This window comes from Camellia sinensis, chromosome 13 (assembly GCF_055761805.1).
Source record: "Camellia sinensis isolate YWXY chromosome 13, ASM5576180v1, whole genome shotgun sequence".
Lineage (NCBI taxonomy): Eukaryota > Viridiplantae > Streptophyta > Magnoliopsida > Ericales > Theaceae > Camellia > Camellia sinensis.
The window spans coordinates 14,565,248-14,591,539 of record NC_138973.1 but is presented as its reverse complement, the minus strand read 5'-3'; the positions used below and the strand labels follow the sequence as shown (position 1 = coordinate 14,591,539).

The 26,292-nt window shown below is 42.8% G+C and overlaps 1 protein-coding gene and 1 pseudogene across 2 annotated transcripts in view; both read right to left on the bottom strand.

The window, feature by feature from the left end:
• LOC114264914 (potassium channel AKT1-like) overlaps positions 1 to 24,585 on the bottom strand; it is a 73,279-nt gene extending 48,694 nt beyond the window's left edge. Inside the window, exons 1-6 of the mRNA XM_082901567.1 lie at positions 24,074 to 24,585; positions 22,542 to 22,907; positions 21,915 to 21,972; positions 21,509 to 21,826; positions 20,732 to 20,977; positions 20,403 to 20,501 (exon numbers count right to left, since the gene is read on the bottom strand). Of these exons, the coding sequence (XP_082757693.1) occupies positions 20,403 to 20,501; positions 20,732 to 20,977; positions 21,509 to 21,826; positions 21,915 to 21,972; positions 22,542 to 22,907; positions 24,074 to 24,315 (1,329 nt within the window). The 5' untranslated portion in view covers positions 24,316 to 24,585. The remainder of the gene's footprint in view (positions 1 to 20,402; positions 20,502 to 20,731; positions 20,978 to 21,508; positions 21,827 to 21,914; positions 21,973 to 22,541; positions 22,908 to 24,073) is intronic.
• Positions 11,327 to 12,421, bottom strand: LOC145805986 (UMP-CMP kinase 3 pseudogene; annotated as a pseudogene). Its single transcript, XR_014348367.1, has one exon. The product of XR_014348367.1 is annotated as a UMP-CMP kinase 3 pseudogene (transcript).
• Positions 24,586 to 26,292: the final 1,707 nt, after the last annotated feature.

Here is a 26,292-nt window from a genome sequence, read left to right as displayed (position 1 = left end):
AGTCCATACTTCATTTTCCATGTCATTTGCATTGCGTATGCATTGCCTCGGTTTGTGTGCCCGTGTGCACGCATTTCGAGGCACTTCATTTTCTGCCATCGGCATCTTATGTGAGTGCGGCTGAGGCTCTCTCATGTTAGTATAAGTCCATACTTCATTTTCCATGTCATTTGCATTGCGTATGCATTGCCTCGGTTTGCGTGCCCGTGTGCACGCATTTCGAGGCACTTCATTTTCTGCCATCGGCATCTTATGTGAGTGCGGCTGAGGCTCTCTCATGTTAGTATAAGTCCATACTTCATTTTCCATGTCATTTGCATTGCGTATGCATTGCCTCGGTTTGCGTGCCCGTGTGCACGCATTTCGAGGCACTTCATTTTCTGCCATCGGCATCTTATGTGAGTGCGGCTGAGGCTCTCTCATGTTAGTATAAGTCCATACTTCATTTTCTATGTCATTTGCATTGCGTATGCATTGCCTCGGTTTGCGTGCCCGTGTGCACGCATTTCGAGGCACTTCATTTTCACCCGTCGGCATCCTATGTGAGTGTGGCTGAGGCTCACTCGTGTTGGTATAAGCCCATTTGTCATTTCCATATCATTTCATCATATTCTATCATTGTCTCGGTTTGCGTGCCCGCGTGCACGTATTTCGAGACACATATCATTGCCTCGGTTTGTGTGCCCGCGTACACGTATTTCGAGACACATATCATTGCCTCGGTTTGCGTGCCCGCATGCACGTATTTCGAGACACATAGCATTGCCTCGGTTTGCGTGCCCGCATGCACGTATTTCGAGACACATAGCATTGCCTCGGTTTGCGTGCCCGTGTGCACGCATTTTGAGACACTTCATTTACACAGCATTTTACCATTGCCTCGGTTTGCGTGCTCGCGTGCATGCATTTCGAGGCACCTCATTTTCATTGCATTCTGTCATTTTCTCGGGTTGCGTGCCCGGGTACACGCATTTCGAGGCATTTCACTTTCATAGCATTGTGTATGTTAGGATTGTATATTAGTTGCATTTCATGCATATCATGCATATTGCATCATGTCCGGAATAGGAGTTAGCCCGGGCACGGGAAACGAAGTACATTTCGTACTTCGAGTGACGGAATGTATCTCAATTCCCCAGTCACCGACACTCCGGATTATCCATGATGGAGTTAGGTTTTAGCTGTAGTTTCATGTGCATTCATCCTATATTGAGTTGCGCATTTCGGCTCCTCGGCCATCATGCCTCGGTATGCGTGATTGGTGGCACGAGGATCGAGACATGCATATATTTGTGCAAATACATTGCTATGCCCCTTTCCTGCTCTCTGTTGCAGCAAAACGCAGAATCAGCAACTTTTCGAGGCTTGGCACGTATTTCAAGAAACAGGTGTAAACAGAGGCTAATTGGGGCATTCCGGTGGATTTCCGCGCAAGACAACCCGGACATGCATCATCCATCAGAAGCAAGGCAGTCCCTGGCTTGCACGCCAGTTTTATTTGCTTTCTTCATTAATTAATTAGGAATTTGTACATTATTTGGACTGTATTATTCGGACTGTAATATTCTTTTATTTGGACTGTATTATTTATTCGGACCCTCCGAGTGAGGGCACAACTGTAATAAGTGTGGGTGAGTGTGATGTATGTCTTCCAATCCCACGTCTTTCTCCCTTTTATTTATCCGCTTTTGATGGTTAGATTAGGGCATGTTTAAATTAGCATACAGTATGACAGCATGTTTGCATCATTCATCTGTATTGCATGCACCGGGCTCGGCGCATCATACTAACTGCATTGTACTTTCAATTCCAAATTGAATACATGATAGTTGTAGCATTTCATACACCATCTTAGAATAGCCGAGCCTGCTATAGTTGCATCTTGCATGTGTTGCATTAGGCATTTCTGTATGCTTAGGATTCATGCATTATTCCTAATAAGTGTCTATTTTGGCTTGGAGTACTCGGTGAGTTTTTATGCTTTAGCATCCTTGCATGCGTGTGAGTGAATGCCATGATAGCATGCTTACCATGAGGCTATGTGCTTATGTGATATATCTGCCTGAATGCTTGTGGGTGAAGGTTGAGTTGTTTAGATTGGAATAAATCATCGACTGTTTGTTTTAAGCCCACTAGATAGTGGCAAAACCATCTTTTCTAAACCCACCTGCGGGTGGTAAAATCTGCATTTTAAGCCTACTTGCGAGTAGCAAATCATCTTTCAAATAAACAAGCATGAAATGTTTTGTTCCAATTCGGGCGATCCAGTCTATACTTATATGCTGTGTGCATCACATAGTAACCTAGGCTAATAACCGGAATAAGAACTCACAATGTTTTCAAAAATTGATATCATGGTTAGTAGAGGCCGGTCTATGACCGGGCGAGCGGGGGTGCTCACGAAGTGACCTTCCCCAATCGTACCCAAGTTCCCGAGCCGAGGCAACTTTGGTGATGACGGACACGTGGCCTTTTGGCACCGAGTCAGGGTTTCCTAAATTTCCCAAAATAAAATATTTAGGTGGCGACTCTGTATCTGGCAAAGCAGTCCATGTTTGGCACTTCTTTCAAAAATCTGTTTTCTCAAAACGATTTGCCGGATTTGGACTCTTTGGTTCAGACTTAGAACCGTGACAACGAAAAATCGAGTCCGAGCTGTAGCAAGGTCCCCCGCGGGCTTGTTACAATGTGAGAATTAGTACACTTAACTTAAGATACATGCAATCAAGAGAGTATATACTGACTTATCCGTCGGAGTGCTATTCCGGCACCCCCGACCGGAGTGTTTATTCCTTTTCAGGTTGTTAGCTGAGGATCTCGAGCGTCCCAGTGGATCAAAAGAGTATCTCCAAAACCACTTCTCCACAATTGGCGCCGTCTGTGGGAATACTCAAATACATCCATGGCGAACGTAACGGAAGACCCTCCGATAGTCACTGATGAGACCACACAGAGAGACGACCTCACTCCAACAAACATACTTGGACCGGAGACTATCACCGCAAGACGTGCCTTGAACTTCGACTCACTTGCCCAGAACTCGCCCTCGACTTCAGCACATGAGACAATACAAGCAATCATGGAACAGGCGAAGCAAAACGAACAGTGGCTGGAAAACATGATCGTTGAGAACGAGCGCCTCCGTCAGGACTTGGCCTTGTAAGTAGCAAAATCCAATCAAGCTACATGCCAAGATCCAGGACGACCTCTGAGAATGGGTGGTCGAAGACCTCGAGTTCGGAAGCAATATAGTGACAGCGACTCTGACTCATCATCCCCAGAGCCCAAAAAGAAGGGACGACTCGAAATTACTAGTTCCTCTGAAGAGAGTCCACGTGTAAGGCATAAGCGAAGACGAAATGGTTCGGACGAAGAAGACTAGCACGATCCCTTCGTGCGACGAATCGCAAAGGTAGCGCTACCCAAGAAGTTCAAAGCCCCGTCGTTCATCCTGTACGACGGGAAATCGGACCCCGCTGACCATATCCGTCATTATAAGCAAGCCATGACGCTGCATGCAGACAACGAGGCTCTTATGTGTAGAATATTTCCGAGCAGTTTAGGGCCATTGGCCGTTAGATGGTATTATAAGTTGGAGCCGGCGTCGATTAAGAGTTTCCATCAACTACAGAAATCCTTCAAGGCAAGATTTATCACCAACGAGGTCCAGCCGAAGCAAGCCGACTCTCTCTGGGCAATGCAGATCCAGCCGGGAGAAACCTTACGAGCGTATTCGGCACGCTATTAGGAATGCTTTAATCTTGTCGATGATGCTTACAACGACTCCATGGCCATTACCGCCTTTAAAATGGGTTTACATTCTGATAATACTCTCCATAGTTCCTTGACTAGAAGACCCCCCAAAACAGTCTGGTCATTGATGAAGAACGTTGAGGAATACTGCAAAGTGGAAGATGACGCCTTGCAGGTTAAAGCCGGAAACATGGCCAACAAGACAGCCCCTTTTGAAATTGCTCAGCTGTTAAATTCTGTACCACCTCAGAGCCCTGAACCACGACATCGGGCTAAATGAGACAAGAGATGGGATTCTCGCCGTTCAAGCGACCAATGTTCCCACCGAGCAAATGAACAACTGCAAGTTGATAGCAGGCGCACAAGGCGCGCAGACAAGAAATATACGGAGTTGTCAGAGCCGATCAGCGCGGTTATGTCCAAAGTCCAACACCTTCCATTCTTCAAATGGCCGTCCAAAATGGTAGGACCTCCCGACATGAGAAAACAGGATAGGCAGTGCGAGTATCACAAAGATCACGGCCATGATACTGAGAGTTGTTATGCATTGAAGGATCACCTGGAGGAATTGGTACAAGATGGTTGGCTACAATAGTACGTCCGAAAAGGCAACTCAACCAAAGCAATAGCCTTACGACAGGATTCACCTCCACTCGGCGTAATCCACATGATATACAACCTGCCAATGTCATCCGCGGTGCATACGATTCAGTCGAATTCCGACCCTCAAAATCAACTCACTCCGGCTAAACGGCCCCATGAAGCTGTGAGCATTGCTTTCGATGATTCAGATTTGGCCGGAGTGACACTTCCCCACATCGATCCCTTGGTAATCGAGTTACGCGTAAACCGATTCACCGTTAAGCGCGTACTCATTGATCCGAGGAGCACATCGAAAGTTATGTATTACAAGACATTCACCAAACTCGGCTTCTCTGAATCGGATCTTTCTCCAACTCCTTATCCATTTTTCGGCTTCAATGCTAATCTAGAATACCTGTTGGGGAAAATCACACTACCCGTTCGAGCGGGCTCCCGAACAGTAGATGTGGAATTCTTGGTCGTCAAGCTACCATCGCCGTATAATCTCATCATGGGACAAACTTGGTTGCATACTATGCAGGCCGTGCCAAGCACTTATCATCAACTGCTACGCTTCCCGACAGAACGCGGCATTGAGCAAATCCGTGGCTCCCAAAAATCGGCACAAGCATGTTATCTCCTTACTAGAAAGACGCCAAAAGAGTTGCAAGTGAATTCTATTGAGGTGTCGGATCGAGAGAGCCTCGACAATGTTGGGCGGCTCCCAAGTGAAAAGGCCACGGAAGCCCAAGATCGAGTTGAAATTGACGGAAACCCAGACAGGTTCTTCATGGTCGGCGCCTCCCTGAATCAAGCCGACAGACAGCAGCTAATTTCCTTCCTGCTCGGCAACCTTGATGTATTTGCGTGGACTCCATATGAGATGCCGGGTGTAGATCCGTCTGTTTCGTAGCACCGTTTAAATGTTGACCTTAAATGCAAGCCGATTATTCAGAAAAGCCGGCAGTCAGCCGCAGAGCACACTGCCGCCGTTGTTGAAGAGATTGACCGGTTGCTTGACGCCGGGGCAATCAGGGAAGTGACCTACCCTACATGGCTTTCGAATACTGTGGTTGTGAAGAAGAAAAATGGGACTTGGCGAATCTGCGTTGATTTCACGAATCTAAACAAAGCCTGCCCCAAGGATTATTTTCCCCTTCCCCGAATAGACAAACTTGTAGATACGACGGCACGCCATCAGCATATGAGCTTCCTCGATGCTCACAGAAGCTACCATCAAATTGCCATGCATCCGGAGGACCAAGACAAAACTGTATTCCTCACCCCAAAAGGAACCTATTGCTACAAGGTTATGCCTTTTGGGCTGAAGAATGCAGGGGCAACTTACCAAAGACTAGTCACTGCCATGTTCAAGGAGCAACTCGGCCACACTATAGAAGTGTACATTGACGATATGGTGGTCAAGTCCAAAGAAGAGCAAACTCATCTAGCCAATCTGGAAGAGACATTCGGCATTTTACGCAAATACAAAATGAAGTTGAACGCTTCCAAATGTGCATTTGGGATCGGCTCTGGCAAATTCTTGGGTTACATTGTCAACCACCGAGGACTCGAAGCCAACTCGAGGCAAATCACAACAATCTTGGAGCTCGGCTCCCCTCGTTCAGTGAAGGAGGTTCAAAAGTTGATGGGGATGGCTGCCGCACTCAACAGGTTCATCAGTCGGTCCACAGATCGCTACCGACAATTCTTTCATACTCTACGGCAGGTCAAGGCTTTTAAATGGACCTTCGAGTGCAAAGCCGCTTTCAACGGCCTCAAGACCTACCTCCGATCAATTCCACTCTTGACAACACCTTCGGCAGGTGACCCGCTCATTTTGTATCTGGCGGTTTCCGACCGGGCCGTCAGTGCCGTACTTATAAAGGAAAAGCTAAGGGAACAGCGACCAGTGTATTATGTGAGCAAAGCAATGGTTAACACCGAAACACGTTACCTTCCATTGAAAAAACTCATTCTAACCCTCGTCATGGCAGCAAGAAAGCTGATACATTACTTTCAGGGGCATACCATCGGGGTACTAACGGACCACCCCCTCCGGTCGGTTCTCCGTAGTGCAGAAGCATCAGGGCGCGTTTCAAAGTGGGCTCTTGAACTCGGCCAGTACGATATTCAGTTTCTGCCTAGAACCTCAATCAAGGGACAGGTGTTTGCCGACTTTGTGGCCGAATTCACTGGGGGTCTTGCTGACTTCAAGTATGATGAAATTCAACCTAAGCCGAACTGAAGAATTTATGTTAGGGACATTTGGCAGTTGTACTGTGATGGATTGTCCAATCAATGAGGCAGCGGGGCCGAAGTAGTGATAATGGCTCCTGACGGGGCAATAATTGAGCAGGCTGTCAAACTCGGCTTCAAAGCATCAAATAACGAGGCCGCATACGAAGCCCTGCTAACCGGCTTGCAGAATGCACATCTCCTAGGTGTTCGGCATCTGCTTATATTTTGCGATTCAAAATTGGTGATCAATCAGCTAAAGGGGGAGTACGCAGCAAAAAACGACCGTGTGGCCGCTTACATAAAAACGGCAAATTCCTCGCTGACAAAATTTGACCATCATGAATTGAACCAAATAACCCGTGACCAGAACACACATGCAGATGCCCTGGCTTGCCTAGCCTCCGCCATTAACTCAGAGATTAAACGGACCATTGAAGTTGGTTTCATCCCAGAGCCAAGCATTGGCCCTTCTGAGAAAATCCAGGTCAATGTCATAGAGTCAGGATCGAGTTGGATGGACTCCATTGCTGCATTCCTGTCTTCTAAACAGCTCCCAGCGAACAAGAAAGACGCACACAAGCTGCGAAACAAAGCCCTGTGATACTACTTGGATCCGCAAGGAAAGCTTTATAAAAAATCCCTTTCTGGTCCATACCTGGAATGCGTTCATCCGGACAAAGTCGAAGCGCTTCTGACCGAAATACATGAAGGCAGTTGTGGCGCCCATTCTGGCGGGCGCTCTTTAGCTCATCAAGCTGTGACACAGGGGTATTACTGGGCGACAATGAGAGCCGATGCCGAATGTTACGTGAAAAAGTGTGAACAGTGCCGGAAGTTCTCTCCTTTGACCCACCTGCCTACTGAAGAGTTAAGCTCTATAACCAGTCCTTGGCCATTCGCCCAATGGGGACTTGACATCGTCGGACCACTGCCTCGTGCCCCGGGTAACAAGCGATTTTTGATTGTCGCGACAGATTATTTCACAAAATGTGTAGAAGCGGAAGTACTAACGCACATTCGAGATACCGACGTGAAGCGTTTCGTATGGAGAAATATCATAACACGATTCGGCATTCCAAGAGCACTTATTTCAGACAACGGCACCCAGTTTGATTGCGGTGTCTACAGGGAACTGTGTAGCAAGTATGGTATTCGGCCCTACTATTCCTCCTAGGCTTATCCACAGAGTAATGGCCAAGCTGAAGCCTTCAACAAATCTATTTTAGACGGCATCAAGAAGAGGCTGGAAAAAGCCAAAGGAAGATGGGTCGAAGAGTTACCAAGTGTATTATGGGCTCATCGCACTACTCTGAGGCGGTCCACTGGGGAGACGCCGTTCACTTTGTGCTTCAGAACACAGGCAATCATCCCCTTGGAGATCGGCCTCCCAACCTTGAAATCAACAGTTTTTTGATTTGGGCCGAAACGATATGATGTTGGCCTTGGATTTGATTCTGATTGAACAGCGGAGAGACCGTGCCCTTGCATCCATGGCACGGTACCAGCAGCAGCTTGCTAAGTCATATAATCAGCGTGTTCAACTGCGCCGCTACACACCAGGAGAGTTGGCCCTGATGAAAGTGCTTCCAGCTGCCAAGAATCCGGCCGACGAAAAATTGGGTCCTAACTGGGACGGCCCTTATCAGATCGACTCAATCGCGGGAGTGGGGGCATATCGTCTCAAAGACATGTCTGGGAGAAGTCTGCCACGGCCTTGGAATTCCACGCATTTGCGTAAATTCTATCACTGACCCGACTTGTCAGGCATGATACTTGTTTTGAATGGTTCACCATGTACATATTTCACTTTTGCAAAGCAAAGTTTTCCCGTTATCTCATTGCACAATTCAGTTCAAAAGTCTCCGGATTCGGAGCCCCATTAGTGCATGACACTTTTGGGCCGATTAAGCCTCCGGATTCAGAGCGCCCTTCGTGTATCACGATTGGCCAAGATAAGTCTCCGGATTCGGAGCGCCCTTCATGTATCACGATTGGCCAAAATAAGTCTCCCGATTCGGAGCCCCCTTCGTGTGTCACGATTAGCCAAAATAAGTCTCCGGATTCGGAGCACCCTTTGTGTATCACAATTAGCCAAAATAAATCTCCGGATTCGGAGCACCCTTCGTGTATCACGATTGGCCAAAATAAGTCTCTGGATTCGGAGCACCCTTCATGTATCACGATTAGCCAAAATAAGTTTCCGAATTCAGAACGCCCTTCGTGCATCACGATTGGCCAAGTCTCCGGATTCGAAGCCCCATTAGTGCATGACACTTTTGGGCCGATTAATCCTCCAGATTCAAAGCGCCCTTCGCGTATCACGATTAGCCGACTCTGAATTCGGAGCCCCATTAGTACATGACACTTTTGCGCCGATTAAGCCTCCGGATTCGAAGCGCCCTTCGTGTATCACGATTGGCCAAGATAAGTCTCAAGATTCGGAGCCCCATCAGTGCATGACACTTTTGGGCCGATTAAGCCTCCGAATTCGGAGCGCCTTTCATGTATCACGATTGGCCAAAATAAGTCTCCGGATTCGGAAAGCCCTTTGTGTATCACGATTGGCCAAGTCTCTAGATTCGGAGCCCCATTAGTGCATGACACTTTTGGGCCGATTAATACTCCAAATTCGGAACGCCCTTTGCGTATCACGATTGGCTGACTCCGAATTCGGAGCCCTATACGTGCATGACACTTTTGGGCCGATTAAGTCTCCGAATCCGGAGCGCCCTTTGCCGATATCACAATTGGCCGACAGCAAGCCTCTGAATTCGGAGCCCCATCCGTACGGGTCACGCTGGGGCCGAATAAAGACCCCGGATATGGAGTGCCCTGCGTGGCTATCACGTTACACCGAAAATTGAAGCATGCGAGGATTCAAAATGAAATGGGACAAGCCGTATAAACGTAGGCTGAAACATGCCGTATAAACATAGGCTGAAACATGCAAACATTCAAAATAAAATGGGACAAGCCGTATAAACGTAGGCTGAAACATATCATATAAACGTAGGCAGAAACATGCAAACATTCAAAATGAAATGTTTCACTCAATTGAACTGGGACAAGCCATATAAACGTAGGATGAAACATGCAAACATTCAAAATGAAACGTGTCCTTAGATTAATCGCTTGGCATGAAGTGTACTAATATAAGTAGAAAGTACGCTAACACTTGAAAACGAAGCGTTTTATTAAATCAGCCAATAATTATATAATTTTGCATGCAATCTGCGTTTAAGCATTACAATGTCTACTTTTATCCGGCGTCTCCCTCATCGTCACTCTTCTCGACTTCGAAGGCAGAAAAGAGAAAGTGATCACGTTGGTATAGCGGTGACGCCGAATCAATGCCTACTGCTCGGAGAGCCTCCGCGGCCTGAAGTGCCTTGATCCAACCGCGCTTAAATCCACGATTTTCACATTGGCAAACTTCTTCGGCGAGCTTTTCCCTGGTCTTCTCTATCCCGACTTTCCGACCTTCATGGAAGCCTTTTTCATAAGCCCTTCCCTTCGCGGCCTCTATCGCAAACATGCTCACAATCGGCAATTGCATGACTGATAAGCCATTGGGTCACCCTTTCTTCCACAACTGGGTTAGCTTGTCCGGCTAGTTGTGTCTGAGCGGCTTTGACCTTCCTCAGCTCGCGCTCAGCCACTTCCGCGCGAGCTTCCAAGTTTCGAATGCGTTCATCCTTCTTCTCTATTTCTCGTCGTGCAGCATAAAGGCGCATACCGATTTCATAGGCGGTGTACAGCCCTTTCACCGCCCCATGAACGCCCTCTCGAAACACCTCGAAATCAGGTCGACCAACCATCAACTGCTGGACTTCTGGCGAAAAAATCTGTCGTGCAAATTCGACTGCCACGTTCGGGTCACGGATGATGGAATATGCCTCTGTCATCGGTTTGTTCCCAACAAAAACAGAAAAGCTCAGTGGGCGTGGTGGTCCACTGGCCTCACTTCGCAAACGAGGGGAGCTCCCCCATTGGCGCTTCTCCTTCCTCGGTGACCTGCTTCGTCGACACGGAGAGTGGCGCCTCTCGTGTTCTGCAAATGCCCTACCTCCCGTACGGGGAGGCTCGCCACCTCGATTCATTGATGAGTCCAGCTCAGCCAACGTCCTACCCTCTCCCTTACTATTAAAGAATAGTCTGGTTGACATTCACACTTTTCCGGCCACGAATGACGAGCAGAATCGAGTCGCTTTATGAAATATAAATGGAATCTCCCACCCCCTTTTTAATCACTCAGGAGTGCACCCCACTCCCGAGGTAACCTCATCAATGCGCGCACTTCTGCAGCCACCGATATTCGGCGTTGTTGATTCGTTCCGAACTGGGACAAGGGCAGGTTCGTTAATCTCAACGGCTAAAGGCTGGCCGAAAGGATCACGTGCCTGTCATCTCACGAACCAACGACATTCGGCGCTACAGTTCATAACAGGCAAGGACAGATTCATTAATCTCAACAACTAAAGGCTGGTCGAAAGGATCACGTGCCTGTCATCTCATGAACCAACAACATTCGGCACTACAGTTCATAACTGTTAGAATATAATATGTAAAGTGTATGCTTTCCCCTTTCGGTGGCCCTTTCCCCTTTCGGTGACCACTTTCCCTTTAGGCCATGATGTTGTTTTGTATAGTGTGTATACCACTTAGGCCATTTTCTCCTATATAAAGGAGACCGTGTATAACATTCAATATATCAATAACATCAATCATAATACATACAATTTCTCTCTATATCAATTTATCTTACATGGTATCAGAGCGGGTTTAGAACCTAGTATTTTCGCTTCACCGACGGGCAGCAACCTTACCTTAGCCGCCCGCCGGACCACGACCTATTCCGCTGTCATCTCTATCAATACATAAATATACATACCTAATTGTCAGATCGCTGATCGTCCCCAAGGGAAGAGCGTCGATGACGAAATCGTAGTCGGCCACCGGGTACGCCACCGGGATCTGATTTTCCTCGCCGATCATTTCACCGTCCTCGTCTTCTTCATCGTCCTCCGATTCGAACGCGTAATTCGCAGCCGACTCACTGTTCTGGAACCGAGTCAGATCGAAGGACTCGCAGCCTCGGTCCATCAACAGCCTGAACTCGTCGTCCAGCCGGAACATCGATTGCTGGAGCAAATCGTCGGCGCGATGGAGACAGGCGGCGACGGGTTTATCTCCGGCCATGGGGGTCCATTCTCGGATGGCCGACACCAACTCGTCAAGAGCCTTGAGATTCTGTTCCAGAGATCTTGGTTCTTCATCACTCAACTTCTCCATCTCTTCTTCTGAGCAATCAAAAAAAAAAAAAAAAAGAGTACAAACTCTGGCACAATTCCGGTAACAGACTCAAATGCGGCACGGTTTCCTCATTACGAGGAAAGCCATCAATCAGAAATTTGTCATTAGCATTTTCCTGCATTGCTCGTTGAAGAAGCTTAATTGTTACCTCCGAAGGTACAATTTTTCCTTCCTTAATCATGTTCTGAATCATGGTCCCATTTTCAGAACCAGATTTTATTTCTGCTCGGAGAAGATCACCAGCACTCAGATTTGTGTACCCAAAGTGTTCTACAATATTTGCACACTGAGTGCCCTTTCCGCTGCCCGGGCCACCCAATACAAAAACAACTGTAAGCATCTTTTTGCTAAGTGAGCTTCCATTTACTTCCTTTGCAGTGTCAACGACAGTCCCCATGAGTGCCAACTAAATTGTAAAATATTTTCTTGCAAAGAGGAAGCTTGTTCGAATGTGAATCAGAGAGGGAGAGAATGGGAGGGAAATCAGAACACCTCTCGACTCTGCACCCACTTTCATCATATTCATTATTCCCCTTGTTCCCCACTCTCTCAGTATATATATATATAAAACCCATCATACACTGTGTGTGTGCGTGGGCCAACCTTCTCCACTCATTTATTATTATTTTGTCCAAACCCATACCCATTTGGTGGTTTGATCTCAGTGGAAACCAATATCATCATATTTTATTTTATTTCATTTCCACCCACCCATGCCTTCTTTTCTTAATCCAATACATCTTGCTGTTTTTTTAATAGTCCCAATATCATCATCTTTTATTTTATTTCATTTCCACCCACATTATTCTTATTTCTTTCTTTTATTTTTATTTTTCTTTCACTTTATTTTTAATCTTTTTTTTTTTCATTCTTATTTTTGTCCGTACAAAAAAAAAAAAAAACAAAAAAACAAAAAACACCACACCTCGTTTTATTCATGACAGGGAATCAACCCCGATCACATTTCTACAACAACACACACAAAAAAAAAAAACAAAAACAAAAACAAAAACAAAAAACAAAAAAACCCCACAGCAACAAACGATTTGTTTTCTTTTCTGCAGACGGCCACACATCGACCTCACTTCTTCGCCTCTTCCGCCGGTCTTTTCTTTTTGCCTCTGTCCTGGGCGGCCCTTGACGGTGTTGCCTCCGTGTTTCCCACTCCACTGGGCACGATCACTCCCCCATACTCCTCCACTGCAGCATATGGCGGACCTCCAAATCGAAACATCACGGTGGCCTTCCGCTTCAGCTCCTTATTTTCTGCCTTTAGCACACTTATCTCTGCTCGCGCATCCTTATACATGCGTTGGAGCAGAGCCAGTTGGGCGTTTAACTGCTGCACTTCATTTGTCCTACTCTGCAACCGGTGCGACAAGTTTGTGACCGCAGTCATGGTCTCCACACATGACTTCAATGTATACTGATTGGCCTCAATATCAGTTTGCACCGCCATTTTTTGCTCCACAGACCGCATCGGAAAGTTCAACGGAGCAAAACTGGAGGTGTTTGGTTGAGGTTCACTGGCCACCGCACCAGTTATCTCTCTTGTTGACTCGTTGAGGTCGGGAAAGAGAGTGAGCAGACCACGGGACGACGAAGCCATTTTCTGGGCAACAGAGTGTTACAGAGTCTCTCTCTCAGAAACGGAAGAGTTTTTCAGAGGATTTTCGCAATTTCTTGGTCTCAGCCTCTGCCTCGGCCTCAGGCTCCATCTTGGTTAAATAGCCGAGGCAGACACGCGCATCGCGCGCCACTTGACGCCAGACGACAAAACGGGCGCACAAGCCAAGGTAGTCACGCGCCTCGCCATCATGTCCGGCACGTCTTTTTATGGATTGGGCACGCCTTTTGAAAGATTGGGCACACCTTTTGAGGGCTCGATATATCTATCTACATGTATATCTTTTGGGCCGCCTATCTACGCACTCATACAGTGTCTTCTACAACGGTCAGCTTTATCACTCCCTTTGTTTCAACCTCAAATAGGTTTCTATCTTCACACCTATTTAAGTTTGAGGGGGGGTTATACATATATCATGTATCATAGTGAGCATGGTTACACACCATGGGAACCACTCAAGCCACCCCATGGCGCACTCCCTAAGTCGCCTCCTTGGGTCACTACCACAAGCTTCTACATCGGTCCGACATAACCCCATAAACTGTCCCGACATTGATTCCGGTCAGCTTCTACACCGGTCCGGCATGACCCCGTAAACTGTCTCGACATTGATTCCGGTTAGCTCCTACAACGGTCTGACACGACCATACAGTGTCTTCACCAACGGTCTGACACAACCATACAGTGTCTCCTATCCTATTTTATTTTATTTTATTTTATTTTTCTACTCTCTCCAAACTCAAGTTGGTTAGTTCCTATCCTCCTTGAGTTTGAGGGGGGCTGTTAGAATATAATATGTAAAGTGTATGCTTTCCCCTTTCAGTGGCCCTTTCCCCTTTCGGTGACCACTTTCCCTTTAGGCCATGATGTTGTTTTGTATAGTGTGTATACCACTTAGGCCATTTTCTCCTATATAAAGGAGACCGTGTATAACATTCAATATATCAATAACATCAATCATAATACATACAATTTCTCTCTATATCAATTTATCTTACAATAACTGAGGCAAAGGAAGATTCGTTAAAGGATCATGTGCATAATGCATTGTGCCGAAAGGATCATGTGCCTCGTGCCGAAAGGTTCATAACTGGCAAATCGAATCGGCTAAATCCCATGGCCTTGTGCCGAAAGGATCATGTGCCTCCATTCATATGCAAGATAATGCTCATGAGTCTAATCGCAAAGATACGCCGTTATCTTTTTAGCAATATTTAATTTATTCATCTCTTTAATAGAATGTTTATCTACCGCGCAACAGACAGCAGCAGTCTTACCCAAAATAGCAAAAAGCAGTAATCTTCATTGATAACAACAATTGAGTACAGGCAATAATGCAAAGCAAGGGAAATTTTCATTCATAAAGTGAATACAGATAGTCATCATTTTATACATGAAGATTACCCCAAGTAAATAGATGTCTACTAAGAAAACAAAACATGTTTACAAGAACATACATTGAAAATTCCTAACAAAACTAAAGTGTCGCCCAAATCAATCCTCGGGATCAGACTCAAGCGGCTCAACGTCCACTTGCTCGTATGGAATCGGCATGGCCAATGTCACACCAGCGGCAGCAAAGGCTTTGAGCCAGCCGTGCTTGAATCCCCGATTCTCGAATTTGGGGACTTCTTCTACATAGTTTTTAAGGGCAGCGCTCTTCCTAGCCTCGAACGCTTTGGAAGCCTCGGAGTCGGCTATTTCCTTTGCCTTTTTCGACTCTTCCAATTCGACCTCCAGCTTGGCAATCGCCTCCTTGGCTAACTTGAGCGACTATTCGCTCGCGTTTGCCCTCCCCTCTGCGGCAGATCTAAGCTGGTCAGCACTCCGCGCCCTTTCCGCCTTAGCTTCAGCCCTTGCACTTTCCATTGTTGCTCTCGCCGCCTCGAACTCGGCCCTACTCCTCTCACCCTCGACTTTCGATTTCAAACGGCCAATTCTTTCAATGGCGTCATGCTGGCAGCGGCCTATTTCGGTTATCCTTCGACTGTCTGTAAAATAAGGAGTTAGGATCAAGTCACATACCAGAAAGACCGTCTGCAAACCAAAACAATATACACAGAAAGCGGACGTTAGGATCAAGTCACATATCAGAAAGGCCGACTGGGCAGCTAATGCTATTGCCACCAAATCCGGCTCCGCCCAAAAGGTTGCCTTGTCAGCCGATAATGAGACCGAGGCAGCCAAGCTCAACGCCACGGCTGGATCTTTTAAGGCCGACGCTTCAGAGGAGATCGGCATGTTTTTTATCTTTAGTTGAACAACAAAAAGAGCAACCACATCCGACTCCTCTAAGCGTGACCGTTTATCAATGGGGTTCTCCTCAGAGCCGGCCTCGCTCTCGACAGTACGTTTCTCCCCCCGATCTTCTGGAATCGGCCGTTCGGTTTCCTTCACCGTCTCGACCACATCAATTTGAGTCGTTTCTTCTACAATAATAGGTTCAAAAGATTCAGTTAGGGCAGGTTCAGAACGAATGGCCTCGGCTCTCTGTCGGGCGGCCATACGTTCGGCGTTTTTCTTTCGTGCCATTTGCGTGAGCGTTTCCCCAGCCATACCCTCAGGATAAGCACCGGGAAGGTCTCCCAAGTTTGTAAAAATATCTTCGAATGAGACGTCCCCTAAACCTGATGTGGATGGAGGGTCGGACGAGTTGAGTCCCGCTTCCTCAAAGGCCGAGTTAAGAGCTTCGTCTACCCCGACTGCCAATTGGTTCGAGTCCTCGGTGATTGGTTCGGCCGCTTGTTCTTCTACGTGTTCCGAATCAGATGTTTCTAAACCAATTTGTCTTAAGTTTTTGAAACTGGGGAAGATAAGGGCTATAAGATGATTGCCGCCTCTCGGGATTGGAATGTTGTCTGCCGCCAAAAATGTCGTGTAAGTCGGCTCGTACCGCAGGAGAATGTGGGCCGCCCTCCCTTGTTTTTGAAGGTTTGGACGGCCGACAAACTGTAGTGCGATTTTAATTTCTGCAAGTACAGCGTCGTCGTCTAAAACCAACACTCTCTTCAAGTCGCTGCCTACATAAACAAAGCGATTAGATGTATGGAGAGCCGAATACAAATATGGTAATAAAAGAAACAAAACTGAGCTAATCGGCCACCTGGTTCGCCTTTTCCCCTTGGCACGGGGTCTAGGCGATCTTCACCCTCGCCGAATTCCCAGTTGCCCCGGACAACGACCATCACGTCATCAACACGCTTGCCAGAGCTGACAAGCATAGTCACTAAGTGATGATCAACATCCTTGGCTCTAAGAAAGTAACGTCCTAGCCGGCCAGTAAATTTGGCTAGGACATAACAATGCCGAATGGCAGGTATACCTAGATTAGTCCTAAGACGCCGGTTTAGCTCTATAATCCCCATTATGATGCAAAAAAAATTCACGTTGGGCTGGGAAGGGATTAGACCCCAGTGTCGAAGAACGGCCCTCAAAAATGGGTGAAGGGGAAAGCGGACTCTACCCTCAGTAATTGACAGGAGAGGAAAGACGATTGTGCTCTCATCAGCCTTCTCCATATCAGTGGTGCTGTCTGCCAAAAGTGACAGATGGACGTCATCGGGGCGTCGAAAGCCGGAGATTCGATCCACTGAAAGGAGCTCCTTCAAATGTTTTGCCATCCTGGCCAGCCTAAGGATTATGGAGAACTAAAAGCAAACAAGGAAACGGGATTGGAAGTGAAAGAGAAGAAAACTTACGGGAGGCGAAGGGGAAAACGAGAAACAAGGAGTTGCAGAAGCCGCGAAGTGAAGGAGTTGCACTAGAAGGCGAACCAGATATTTTTGAGTATTCAAAACATACATTCGAAGAGACAATTTTAAATCACATTAAATGGAGGTAGCATACGAAGGGGCGGGAAATCGCTATAATGACCAAAAAACGTGTGCGCGTTCTGACACGCATTAGGAATCAGATTAACCGCCAAATTTTTGACATTCCAAGTTCGAAACCAAACACGCCGACTAACTGATGCTAGTGGAGTGTTTGGGGGGCAATTGTGGGAGCCGAATAATAATGGGTCAATAGAGATGAATAGACAAGAGTTCAGTCCGAGGCATAACCTTTATTCGGCATTGATCCTAATCAATTGAAGAGCCGAATGAAATAATCGGCATTCCAACCAGTAGAATAAAGGCCGAGTAAAAGTACATGTAATGGATCGAGGGTGGGCCTGGCCCTAAGGCCCAAAGAGAATAATATAAATAGAGGATCATCAGTCAGAGAAAGGTATGTGAGAATTAGTACACTTAACTTAAGATACAAGCAATCAAGAGAGTATATACTGACTTATCCGTCGGAGTACTAATTCCGGCACCCCCGACCGGAGTGTTTATTCCTTTTCAGGTTGTTAGCTAAGGATCTCGAGCATCCCAGTGGATCAAAAGAGTATTTTCAAAACCACTTCCCCACAGTTCTCTTAAGCGCTACAAAGCTCGTCTGGTTGCCAAAGGCTTCTCACAGGAGTATGGTATTGATTATGAGGAGACTTTGCTCCTGTTGCCAAGATGACTACTGTTCGTACTTTGATCTCTGTTACTGCTGTTCGTTCTTAGCCTCTTTATTGGATGTATGCTAAGAATGCTTTTCTTAATGGCCATCTCACTGAGGAGGTTTACATGCATCCTCCACCTGGCCTTCACCATTCCTCTGGACAGGTTTATCGCCTTCGGCGTGCTCTGTATGGTCTAAACAGTCTCCTCGTGCTTGGTATGATCGCTTTTAGACTACTGTTATCGAGCTTGGGTTTCATCCTTCTGCTTCCAACTTTGCTTTGTTTCTGAGACATACCTCGGTTAGTTTTGTTGCTCTCCTAATCTATATGGATGATATGATCATCACTGGCTCTGACTGTTCTGTTATCTCTGAGATCAAGCAACATTTCTTTCGCACTTTCGAAATGAAGGATCTGAGTCCATTGCATTATTTTCTTGGTATTGAGATTGCCTCTTTTTCAAAGGGCTATTTTCTGTCTTAGACCAAGTATGCTAATGAGGTTATTCACCGTACCAGTCTTACTGATACTAAGATTTCTGATACACCTATTGAGCTTAATGTGAAGCTCAACTCTACTGATGGTGTCCCTCTGGATGATCCCATGATCTATCGTGAGCTTGTGGGTTGTTTAGTTTATTTAACTGTCACTCGCCTTGATCTTGTTTATACTATTCATGTTGTTAGTTAGTTCGTTTCTGCTCCTCGCTCTACCTATTGGGCTGCTTTGGTTCGCATTCTTCGCTATCTCCGGAGCACCATCTTTCAGGGCTTACTGTTGTACTCTACTTCCTCTTTAGACTTGGTGGCCTATGCTGATTCTGATTGGGCTAGTAATGTTAATGATCGCAAGTCCACCTCTGGTTTCTGTATGTTTCTTGGCGATTCCTTGATCTCTTAAAAAGCAAGAAACAAACTGTTGTTGCTCGCTCTACTGCCGAAGCTTAGTACAGTGCTATGGCTCATGCTACTGCTGAACTTGTTTGGCTTCGTTGTCTTCTCTCTGATTTGGGTATACCTCAGTCTTCTCCGACCTCTCTCTATTATGACAACCGCAGTGCTATTCAGATTGCCCACAATACTGTCTTCCATGAACGGACAAAACACATTGAGATTGATTGTCACTTTGTCCGACAGCATCTGCAGTCTAGCTCTATCTCGCTTCCTTTCGTCTCCTCGACTTTGCAACTTGCGGACTTCTTCACCAAAACTCACACTACTGCTCGATTTTAGTTTCTTCTTAGCAAACTCTCAGTGTTTTCTACTAAAACACCTTGAGTTTGAGCGGAGGTGTGAGAATATATTGTATATATGGCATGATTGTGTATATATGGCATATTAGGAATTAGGCAAGATTGTGGTGTAAATAAGAAACTTTGTATTTCCTTTTTCAGTCATAAATTTAGGGCTATATAAACTGATGAACTCTTTATAAACAAACACAATTGAATATACAGTTTCATTCAGAAAACTTACAACATATGCTACCTAGGAGAATTCAGTGGTAGTTTAGGATTGAAAGACCGAGTACTCTGTTTAAGCTTAGTGAATTTTCACCTTCCCTTTTTTCCTTTCTATTTTCAAATGTCTTTGGCAAGGTGCATTTTGAGCTGAAAGGAAAGGAAAGGAAATGAAATGATTTGATATTAAAAGTTGCATTTTCCATGATTGGCATGAATGGAAAGGGCAATAGAGTCAAGTTTTTGTTCAAAACATTAAAACATCTAACAGTGATAGGACTTAATGGGAAAGAAGAACAATGAAGTACATAAGATTTTATTTGTCGTCTTATTCCAATTCTACCCTTCCATCATAACAAACATATCATTAACAAGGATATAGTAATGTAATTGATTCCATTCCATTAGTAAACTTATCCAACCTCCCTTGCACTAAAGCAAACAACACTAATGTAGATGGTGTGTGGACACAAAAATAATCAATGGTAACATATACATTTTTAGTATAAAAGAGATGGCAACATCATTTTTTATCAATATGACTACCGTATGACTGATGGTAAGGAGATAAAGTGTCATGAAAATTTAAACATTAAGAAAGCATAGTGTAATTATGCCGAACTTGTGGAGCTTTCCGTATTTTTTCTAAATTTTAAGGGAGGTTAGTGTAATTTACCCCTTTTTTGGGGATCAGATTTCTTTCCATTATTTTTTTTTCATTATCTTTCTTTCCCCTCCCATTGCAGTTTCTGGTATGTCAAACACACCCTTCGGTTTATCCCCAACCCTGATGAAAGATATAAAAATGCTGCAGAATACCATTCCAGCAGTCATTCAAAATGGTATTTTCTGAAAGTGACTCCCAAAGACATACACTTGCTTCATTTTTTTTTTTTTTTTGGGGGGGGGGGGGGGGGGTGGAGTTTGGTTCTTACCACTGTTCCAGTAACCAGAATATACAGATCCGTAGGTGCTTCATTCTGCAAAATCACATCTTCTTTGGGAGGAAAATACTCGGCTTTCATCTCTGAGACCTAAAAATTTCAAAATATCAGGATCTGAAGGAAACATGAAAGCTTACTAAATATATTATTAAAATGTGCTCAGATGGATCTTACATACAAATGTGCTTCCTCTTTCATCACACCCACACAAGTTAATTGAAAAGAAGCACAATTTGAAATCTTCACTCTCAAACTTTTCAACTCTTTGAAATTTTCCCTCCATACACCACAAAAGACAATGAGGTAATGCTAGTAATTACCAGTTGAAAAAGTAAGTCGTTTGATACCCCACGGAACAAGTACACCTTGTCAACAACTGAATAGAAGAGAAAGTGAGAAATGCTTGATCGAATGGCTTTAGGAAGTGCTTCAAGAGTCTCTTGTTGCTGCAGCCCTTCTGAATCAGTTCTGTACCTCAAACACAAGTGAGCAAGCATCTGATCTTGCAGGCGAAGAGGTAGTTGGTTCCTTTGTGCAAAACTTGATGCAGCTTGAATAGTATCCCTCTGTACAATACTCCCGTTACATCATATTGAAATGAAAAAGTAGAAGCCATAGAGATATTATCAATAACACAACAAAGAAACTAGTAAAATCACAAGAACATTTATTCCGTGAGACTGCCCTTTATCATGGTAATAATATGCTTTTTTGATGTATGAAACTTAGAATTCTAACAGACAGGAAACCATATACATGGTCGTTTCAGAGATTTAGTGCATGCAATCTGAATAAAAATTGTTATGCATTTATATTTTTTACAAGAAAGTTTCTTGGTACATTCAATAAATTTTTGTTTGGGCAACTTCATCATAAAATTTATCAATAAGATGTGTACTTCAAGAACTTAGAAAGAGCCATTGCAGCTCGGATACAGCACAAGTAACAATTAGGACTCCTACAAATACAATCTAAAAAAGAAGTCCTTGGCTCCAACGGTGAAGTGATCTAAGGATTTCAAGACCTATAAAGCTCATCTGACAAAATGTGTTTAAAAAAACCTTTGTAAACTTAATTAATAAAGAAGAATTACTCACAAATTGCCTAGTTCGACTTGTAATATGGACAACCAAGTTGGTCATGTTTCCAATGAGATACGATGTCAACCCAAGGTTGAAGAGCATGTAAAAGATGTCAAAAATCATCTCCTGCGTATTCACTGGATGCAAATCACCATAGCCAGTAGTTGTTAGAGTGGTGATGGACCAATACATTGATGTCACATACCGAATCCACAAACTCTTCTCATGAAAGTTCCCCATTGCAAGTCCAATCCATGTATTTTTTGGATCTTTGTAACGATCAGCAAGGCGATAGTAGAAGCAGCCAGCACAGTGAACGGCTAAGAGAGTTACCTACAAGGCATCATTAGAAGACTAGTAAGATTGATAATCTTCAAAAGTCCTCTATTTTGTGGAACCAAATAATCTTACAGATACTTACGCATATAAGTTTTGAACATCGAACCCAAAAATAGCTGAAGTTCCTATCTTTCTCCAATCTGAGATATTATAAGTAAAAAAATACAAGAACATAAACAAAATAATGAGATTAATACAAATAACATATCTCAGAAATGACAAATATTTTTATATATATATACATTGATAATAATAATAATGAGGCTATACTGGAATCAAGAACTTTTTTTCCATTTGCATAATAACATTGACATTACCTTCAAAATATGTTGAAAATAAGGTTTATGACAATATGTTGTTTATCTTTGTTCCAGAAAACAACTTCCCATGGAAATAAATAAAAAATTGAAGCAGTTCTTATTATTCATATTATTTATCTATGGCCTGCACTACTTTCTATGACTAATATAAATGAAATGACAGAGCTTATATAAATTTTGAAGTAATTGTCTACATTGCAACAATTATAATGAAAACTTATTAAGAAATGATTACTAGTGAGTACAATTTAAGTCACCAGTCCATTGAACTCAAAGTTCGTGAAATATTGTATCAATATTTGAATAAACTTGCGTCTTAGGATAAACAAACTTGATAATTCTAAATGGAAACACTTTAATAAGAAAAAAAATTTGCTTGGTTATTTCACCTTGCAAACATGGCACCCACGCGGCGAAGGCGCCAAAGACGAAGCATATTGAAGTAGCCATATGCCTGAAGAGGATTAGGTAGAATACTCCTAGCAACCTCAGCAGGGATTGTGGAAATCACATCAAACACCAACCAGGTTTTTGCATATCTCCAAGCAATCAGCTTTGGCTCATCAACGAGAAGGTAAGTAGTTTTATCAAGGTATGCCACGAAGAAGGTCAAAACAATATCAATGGCAAAAAATCCATTCACAATGTTATCACTGACAGAGAGAGGTCCCCTTGGTGTATCTAGGAATCCAAATTCAAAAGGGGACACCCATGCTGTGTAGAAGACCAGAACTATCAGTAATGTCTCCCACAGCCTGCATCATAGAACACAAAATGAATACAACAGAAATTATCCCAGTTTCTCTGCATGTGATTGTGAAAATATACATTCATGCCATCAAGCAACAAGATAATTTAAATCAAAGTTTTAAAAGTCAATCCCGAGGCAAGGCAACGGCAAAACAAATTGAAACTTTGATATTTAAGCGACATCCCCAAAGGCTTGTTGTGCATCACAGTTTAAGACCTGTACCTTAGGTGTGTCTTATACTCCTTTCGTGCATAAACATAAGAGGAGTATGCATTAATCTAGTACAATCTTAAAATATTTTATTTATTTACTAAATATAAAAATTCAAATGATCACTCCTTGAGGCTTACACCTTGCCTCACAAGGATAAAATGTGTCGTGTCACCCATTCGCAATTAAAAACTTTGATTTAAATGCAAATAAATGTGTTTCTCAATAAAAATAAAATAAAATAAATAAGAATAAAAAAATTCATAAACCAAATAGAATGTGACAACCAAATCATTCGCAATTTAAAGTATGAAACCTAAAATGAGTTTTAGATTCTTAGGGCTGGAATCCTAAAACCCATTTACAAATACAGAGTCATATAATATGCTCAATAAAAGAAATGAAACTTCAACAAAAAAAGAAAAAGAAAAAGAAAAAAAAGACATAGCTAGGAAGCAAAACTAAAAGGGAATAAAATTTTAATCATTCATAAATCTCAGTGAGATCATTGTAACAATTTAACTGAAAACTGCACAAAATAATTTAATCTAATTTGCTAACCAGAAATCAAAACAACACGTTCATTAAAACAAATAAATAAATAATTGGAAGCATCACAAGAACCATTAAAAAAACATATCAATCAAAACACACTAGGAATTTGAAAATCAACCCAAAGCGTCAACCAAATATTTCAAAAAAGGAAACACTATTGCAGACTTGAAAACACAGACCACATATATAAATAAATACCTTCATCGCACTTTTTTTGCTTTCCAATAATACCCATAAATATATTATTAAAAATTCAAAACCCAACTTCATAATTGATGAAATCACCCATCTCTCTGTTTTTGTATTGACCCATTAGCACTCTCAAGTAGAAGAAATGAACCCATATTTTGAAAAATGGAAAAAGGAAGAGGAAAAAATTGCATTGAGAGAGAGAGAGAGAGAGACCTGAAACGGGTATCGAAGGGGGAGACAACGAAGCGACGAAGCTTGGTTTTGCGATTGGAATGAGCACCGAGAGAAGGAAGGATACCACTGGAGAGGCTGTAAGAGCTTCGACCGTCCCTTGAGAGATGTTCGTGTTCCAACTCGCTGTGCATTTGCAACCCTCCTCCTCCTCCTCCTCCTCCTCCTTTCCAGCTTCCATACATTTGTTCGTTCAGCACCACCTTTTTCTTCCCATCCGACATCTCTCTCTCTCTGCGCAATGTAAATGGTCTCTCCCCCCTCTCTTCCTCTCCCTCTCCCTCTCCCTCTCCCTCTATATCGTCACGTCACCTGACTACGCCCTCTCTCTCTCCTCTGTTTTGGTTTCGTTTCTCTGTGTCACACACACATAAAAGTGTGTACTCTCTCTCTCCAACCACCATTGATATGATCTTGAATCCGTCATTAGTGTCGCCTCTCTCTCTCTCTCCCTCCCTCCTCCCTGTACATCTGTTTTACATATTAGATTGGATGAAATTACGATCGGTCGCACTTAGAATTATATTATTATTATGGAAAAATTATTTATAACTCTTATTAGAGAGATTTATGCTATATATGATTTTATTAAAAGTTTATGTTCTCATAAGTTATGTGTAACATTTATTAACATATTTATTTTCAATATTAGTTGTTAATATCATAAATAATGGTAAAACTATATATAGGAAATTGAATGTTACCATAGATTAAGTTTGCAAAACGTAAGGTAGCACCTACATAAACGTAACGTAACGTGACATCTATATAAACGTAACGCAAGTTTTTGATTTTTTAAATTGAATTACATAAACGTAACGTAACGTGACATCTACATAAACGTAACGTGACACCTACATAAACGTAACGTGTCACATTACGTTTCGCAAACCTATTAGGTTTTTGATTTTTTAAATTGAATGTAAAAATATTACTTGTTCGTGTATTTTGAAATTCACATTCATATAGATATGATTTATGGTAACATTCAATTTCTTATATATAGTTTTGGCATTATAGTGTATAAAAGTATATTAATACCATTTAATTACGACTCATAGAATCTTATGGAATACATTCCTATCTAAATATGACTTGAAACTCTATAAGAAATTACACAAGACTTAACATAGTATAAGTGTCTAAAATAGGACTTATAAATAAGTCTCCCTATTATTATTGACTCCACTTATTATATAAAATATAAATACTTAAAATTTTTAAAATTATATCACATCATTTGTTAATATATTAATTAGTACATTAATTAATATATATAGTATTATTCGATTATGAGTGAAAAAATTATTAACGTAGTGGTATGAGATTGAAAATATAAAATAAAATGTGTTTATTTGTACATTAGTGTGGTAGTATTAATTAGGAAAAATGTTAGGGATACTAACAATATTACTAACACACTCACAAGTTGATATAAGTTCTATACCAAGTGATGGTTAATCTTATCAAAACTTGTGAGTGTGTTGGTAAGATTGTTAGTAAATGTGTAAGCATCCCTAACATTGTTGATTAATTAGTTAGGACTAAATTTATAAACAAAAATATTTGGGAGCTCTAAACCAAGAGCTCCAAACGAGTTCTAATAGCCGGGGTCAATCTATTGATGTGACGTTTTGGCCTTTTTTTTTTTCTTTTTTTTTTTTTTCTCATTGCCACATAACTAGAACCCAATTTAGAGCTCTATGCGTTTGATTGGGGGATTAGGGGAACTATTTACTATTCGGATTATAATCCATTGAAAACCTTATATCTGGCTTTTTTTGTTTTTTAGTCTGCCGAACTTTTTATCCCCCATATCTGGGACTAAACAATCCTAGGGGAGATGGGATTATTTCCATGGGATACCAATCCCATGAGAATAATGTGTGAAATGTCCATTTTACCCTCATGTTACTACTTAGTAAACAATTGGAAAAGAATAAAATAATATTTTGAACATTCATAAATTATTTTTTTTAGTGTTGTTAATTTAAAATTATATATTAAATATAAACCATAAATTTAATTTAATTAAAAATAATAAATTGAAAATTATGGCCACATAAATTAAATTTTTCTAGTGTTGTTAAAAAACTAAATTTATATATTAAATAAAATTATTTTTTTAGTGTTGTTAATTTATATATTAAATATAAATATAAATTATAAATTTAATTTAATTAAAAATAATAAATTATGGC